The 6,000-nt window shown below is 37.5% G+C and overlaps 1 protein-coding gene across 1 annotated transcript; it reads right to left on the reverse strand.

The window, feature by feature from the left end:
• Nucleotides 1-1,362: 1,362 nt before the first annotated feature.
• LOC117287876 (transmembrane emp24 domain-containing protein 7-like) lies at nt 1,363-5,673 on the reverse strand. Its single transcript, XM_033768467.1, has 3 exons — nt 5,353-5,673; nt 4,085-4,333; nt 1,363-2,907 (listed from the first exon to the last, which is right to left on the reverse strand). Exons 1-3 carry the CDS (start codon nt 5,530-5,532, stop codon nt 2,677-2,679), a joined length of 660 nt encoding a protein of 219 aa, XP_033624358.1. The 5' UTR covers nt 5,533-5,673; the 3' UTR covers nt 1,363-2,676.
• Between the last annotated feature and the right edge of the window lie 327 nt (nt 5,674-6,000).

A 6,000-nucleotide genomic window follows, 5' to 3' on the forward strand; every position in this document is an offset into this window, starting at 1 on the left:
TAGTATTATGTCATGATCTATAGATCTATAGCCATAATCAAAGCCGTTGGTTTAAGCATGAACTTTCACCCATTGGTTTCCAACTGAGAATTTATACCCAATTGTTTATACTGATCTCAACACACGAGGGCCCAGTGTGATGGCTCTCTTACCGTCAGCACAGAATCAGTGCTTATGGTAAGCAGGGGATTCTGTGCTTACAGCAAGCGTATTTCACGGGTTAGCGGCAAATTTTGGATTCTGCGCCTGTGTACTCCTTGTTACTAGGCAGTCTACGCTTACAAGGCTAGCCCGGAAATTTGGCGCTTGCACTAAAGCGGGGAATCATGATCTTAAGCACAGAATTTGGCGGTAAGCAGAGCCATGAAACCGGGCTCAGGGCTTTGCTTTCTGTAAAAGCAAAGAACAGATGCTTACAGAAGCAGGAAACTCTTCGCTTATCTCAAGAGGTGAGCAAGGAATGTATTGCTTGTGCGCTTGCACACTCCACGTTACTAGGCATTCCTTGCATAGACATCTAGCGCAGTAATTTGGCGCTTGCCTGTAACCAAAGAATTGTGACCACAATCACAGAGTTCGGCGGTAAGCAGAGTCCACAAAGAAAAGTTCCCACTAAATACTTCAACTTTAGAAGGGAATGTTAATAAACAAAGTTAACCTATTTTAGTATTGAAGAAATCCAAACTAAGTTTTGTTTAGCTTAAAAGAACTAGAAGAACCAGTCATAACATCTATTCAAGACAAAACTTTGCATTGTGTATTTACATTGACACTAACAGAATGGTTCATTTTGAAAGAACTATATACAGCGTCAGTGCTTATACCGAGTTGAATTCAGAAACATTTAATAGCCAAGCACAAACAAGAATTGCGAAATAACAAACTACTAAGTTCAGGTGCAGGCCAAGGATCTCTTGTCAATGAGATCAACATTATTACATTGAATTTCTAATCAGAAAACAAATTGACATTCTACTAGAAAACGAATCATCAATGATCACTTATTATATCACTTGTTTTTATGTTTTCCAAAATAACACACTTACATCTTAAAGGAACATGTTGCCTTGGATCGGTCAAGTTGGTCACTGGAAAGCGTTTGTAATCGTTTGTTTTATATAATCCATATGGTTAGAAATATGTTTTAAAAGGAGAAGACAACGATCCACACAAATTTGCCTCGAAATTGCGTAGTTTTCCTTTTACTTGGCGAACTAACACGGTCGGCCATTTATGGGAGTCAAAAATTTGACTCCCATAAATGGCCGACCGCGTTAGTCAACAAGCTTAAAGGAAAACCACGCACATGCGATCGACACTTGGGTGGATCATTGTATTCTACTTTTAAAATATCTTTCTAATCACATGCACTTATAACAAACGGTTTAAAAGGCTTTTCGAATACCAACTTGACCGATCCAAGGCAACGTGTTCCTGTAACATCTTTAGGGTGCATAATACATATACAACATTTCTTTTTTTCTGAGTAAAACCAAAATAACACTGTATAAAATAGCTATGTCTTTCAAAACACACTACATGACATAAATACTGCATGATAATGTTTCACAATATAACCCCACAAAAAAGACTACACAGTCCCAACTGTTTCTAAAAAACATCAAGACTCTCCTTAAGAAATAACACTTTTTGTTATGAAAAGGGATTTCACAAAGAGTAAAGACTAGTCTTTTCTTGAGTTATGACGAGTAATTTTTAGGACTAGCCATGCGTTTTTTACATCTCCAAGGACTTGTCCTAAGTTAGGACGTGTCGTGAAACTCTTTGTAAAATCAACCCATAGATGTAAAAGTCTGCAAACAAATGATGTTTAGCAACAACAAAAATCAGCAAATTCTCTGAAAGAAAATCATTGCTACTAAAGTTCAATTTTTATGGCAGTCAGGGGAAAGTGCAATTATTGCTAAACACATTTTGATTTGTGTATTATACAGAACAGAATTTTCACCGAAATGTAGAATTAGCACAGTTCATTGGTTTGAGAAAACTAGGCATGGCCCCAGTATAAAGCGTGGGGCTATTCCAAAGTGAACTATAGTGGAGACGGCCGTGCCGTAATAGAGGACGTAGACCTCTCAACTTCATCGACTTGATCGGTAGAGATACCAAGTCTGAAATCGGTGGACCTTGATATCCCACATAATGAGGGATAAACACCTCTGACGCGACATTATGAATGGAATCTCGGTTGCGACCACTAAATGATGATGAAAGTAAACTGAACCCTACCAATGGGATAAGTATTTGAGAATTTAAGGGTTTTAGATAAAAACAAAGTGTGGTTTTAAGAACGTTGTGATATAGATATGATAGATGCAGGTAATCAGAAAGGGGTTGCATAAAAAAAATGAATTCTTCCTAAATTAGGGATTTCATCCCAAAACCTCATTTTGATGACATCCCTTGCATGTGCTTTGTGCAATATCAAAATTAAAACACAAACAAAAGACTCTTCACTTTTCCCATCCCAACAACAATCCTAGATGCTAAAACTTCAATTGAAATTGCACGTTTCGGCAGAAAAACAAACCTCACCAAAAGAAATTTGTAATTCTACTGAAGGAACATTTCCTATAAAAGACAATCTGAGTGACATTTGTACAGGCAACAAAACAAACTTCAATTAGACAAACCTACCACATAAATGATATTTCTTCATATTTTGGCTGGTGTTTGCCTTTTGTCTGTAAAGAAACTTCTGAGTACAATAACTTGGCCGGTACCCACTATCAGTATGACAATAAACACACCAGCTGACCACCATTGGATTCGTTGATTGAGATGGTCTGCCCTTGATCGACCGCTGAATTCTCGTAACCGATGATGCGTCTGGTAATCTATAACCTCCTTAAGGCTGTCTCGGATTGAAACGCAAGCCGTCTCCAACTGTAAGGAACAACAAAATGAAAAATATTTGTTAAAAGCAAGTTAAGAAATGTTAAACATTAACCACCTTCACATTTTAGGCAGAAACAGCTCTCTGTTTTGTTTAGAATCCCTTAAGCGTCAAACCTTTGGACACGATACAGTCGCCTCTTGCTATGAAAGCTCAGAAGATGCGAGATCCCGAATTATAAAAGGTTCATCATCAGTCTCAAACTGTCCTGTGGATGTTTCCTTGTCTTAAAGGAACACGTTGCCTTGGATCGGTCGAGTTGGTCTTTGAAAAGCGTTTGTAACCGTTTGTTATAAAATGCATATGGGTAGAAAGATATTGTAAAAGTTGAATACAATGATCCACACAAACATGCCTCGAAATTGCACGGTTTTCCTTTTACCTCGTCGAATAACACGGTCAACCATTTATGGGAGTCAAATTTTTGACTCCCATAAATGGCTGACCGAGTTAGTTCGCACAGTAAAAGGAAAACCACGCAATTTCGAGGCAAATTTGTGTGGATCATTGTATTCTACTTTTTATTCTTTCCAACCATATGCATTACGTAACAAACGGTTACAAACGCTTTTTATGGACCAACTCGTCCGATCCGATGTTGCCTTAAAAAAAAAAAACACAAGCTCGGTCAAACTGACGATACGGATTATAGTATACAAGGTAAATTTGCAGCCCTGTAATGAGCAAATGTGTTGATATTGATAGCAAGATCATGTAAGAAACTTGTTGTAGTGAAAAGAGACTTCCACCAAAAAGGGCTAATCAGTAAAAGTGAAAATAGCACTGGGCAATTGTGGGGTTATGGACTGTCAAACTTCAACACTTCTAAAACGTAATTGCTGCTAGAATTGGGCCTGTGGTCCAGTGTACATTAGGAGACTTTTGAGAGGCTGGTGGCAGCATACATATTGGTCCTTTTTTTTGCGCCTCTGAGTATGCGAGCGCATGCCAAGTATTGCTGGGTAGGTCTTAGCTTTGGCACTACTGTGAAAAAGGACAGTCTAAAAGTCTCCCATTCGAGGCCTGAGAATGGATTTGTTAAAATAGATTTGTTAAAATTCATTTCTTACAAAAACTTTCATCAGAAGAGTAATTCATTGCTAATCTGCAACAGACCAATGGCAATAGACTAGAAAGCTCAGTCTAACAATAAGTTCTCACGTGTACCTGTGTTAAGGCTGTTGCATGATCTCCGATTCCCCGCAGTGCGTCTTCATCTCCAACCACAAAATCAAAGTAAACCACTTTGTGGGCAAATGTTGAAAATTCATTGCTGAAGCAGAATTTGAAGACCTTCTTTTCTTTTGGGGTAAAATTGAAAGTGTCGTACTGTTTTCTTCTCTCTTTGTACAGAAACTGTTTCTCGTCAACATCTGAGAGAGTGACGTCTACATCATATTTACCTCCAGTAACAACCTAAACACACAAAAAATTTTGAGAGAAAAGAATTAGCTGTTACTACAAATTTGTACCGAATTAAATAAAAATATTGTAGCTTTGCACATAACTTAGTTATTTTGTTCTTCTTCTTACAGACTTCTACCTTGTAAGTGCTGCTTCATAATTAAAGATTACCATACTGTGGCTGGCGTGAACATATCTTTCGAATTCCTGGTTCTTTAAAAACAAAATATGAATCATCATCATCATAAATGAACATGTATCTTCACGACACAGAATACAAGGTACTGCGGCAGAAAACAATGTCTTAACTTTGGTTTCATTTCTCTGCAATTACCCGCAAGTTCAATAAAGGAGCTTAACAACTGCGAATAGAGTTTGGAAAAATTTCATTGTTCAGAAATATTAATATTATGATATACTCAAATAGTGTTGGATAGGAGTGTACAGTCAGTGGTGGCAGAATTTAGACAGAATACGGTCATTTCACCATACCCGTCCATGCATGCAAATTTACTTCGCATATATAAGGGCATGGGACCGCAACAAGCAAGAGTTCGAGTTGACAAGAAAGATTTTAAAATCAAGAATAAGAGTAAGACATTGTCTACGTATTGAATGAATGTCAAGAGTTCATGAAATAGAAAGTGCCATAAAATCAAAATAATTAATACCACCAAAAATAACGAATTTGTTTTTGTTTTTAAGGATTTTAAAGAAAAGATTAATCCACGTAGGTCATTATTCACAGCCTATGGTGAGAAATACATCCAGTATTGATTTCATATTAAAAATTAAAATAAGTAAAAACAAAACTTCAGAAAACCTGGTCTTGTGTCCAGTATGTTAAGCGCATAACGGACACAATAAAGTTGGTACCAGACTAAAATCCAGGAAATTTTTGGCCTGCTCAGAAAAAGATGACAGTGCTAGCACTTGTTTATACTTATTATATTACTTACAGGAACAGATACTTCAAAATTGTTTTGAGGTAGCATAATCTTGAATCATTTTAGTGGTTACGTGAGATTTACCTGAAATTCTAGAGTGCATTTCACGCCTTTATCAACCTCTTCGTAGAAACATTGCTTTGCGTTGTCGGGCAGCTCAAACGTCAATTCTGTCGCTTCAATCACGACTGAAAAGGCTGCAAAAATGGCAAGACATAACCAAAATATGCCCATCTTAAGATGCCTCACGTCACCAGCAATCATCCTAACCGTCTCATTAACTGTCTGAGTTTTCGGAAATCAATGTATTTACAACATTTATTCAGGAAAACAATGCGAGGTGTCAAGCGTTCGGTGCTTAGGCAACGTGGCATACGCGTACGGCCGGTACAACACATTAACTTCATATGTTACACGCTGGTACCCATCCTACTGTGCGATTTCCAGTAGTATAATGTACGTGGACCAGTACAGCAAATTGCATCCTTTACAAATCTACGGATGCCTTGAAAAGCCATGTCTTAAAGAGAGTGGACACTATTGGTAGTCAAAGACCCGTCTTCTCACTTGGTGTATCTCAAACATATGCATAAAATAACAAACCTGTGAAAATATGAGCTCAATCGGTTGTCGAAGTTGCGAGATATTAATGAAAGAAAAAAACACCCAGGTCACACAAAGTTATTATATTGAGGTCTCGAAATCAAAATCGTGGAAAATTACTTCTTTCTC

The sequence above is a fragment of the Asterias rubens genome, chromosome 3, assembly GCF_902459465.1.
Source record: "Asterias rubens chromosome 3, eAstRub1.3, whole genome shotgun sequence".
NCBI lineage: Eukaryota > Metazoa > Echinodermata > Asteroidea > Forcipulatida > Asteriidae > Asterias > Asterias rubens.

What these genes read in the sequence shown, in the direction of transcription:
- LOC117287876 (XM_033768467.1), bottom strand. Translation starts at nt 5,532, where the DNA reads ATGATTGCTGGTGACGTGAGGCATCTTAAGATGGGCATATTTTGGTTA. An exon ending in AATGCACTCTAGAATTTCAG is followed by an intron (nt 4,334 to 5,352) that starts GTAAATCTCACG and finishes TTGTGTGTTTAG; the next exon opens with GTTGTTACTGGAGGTAAATA. An exon ending in ATGCAACAGCCTTAACACAG is followed by an intron (nt 2,908 to 4,084) that starts GTACACGTGAGA and finishes TGTTCCTTACAG; the next exon opens with TTGGAGACGGCTTGCGTTTC.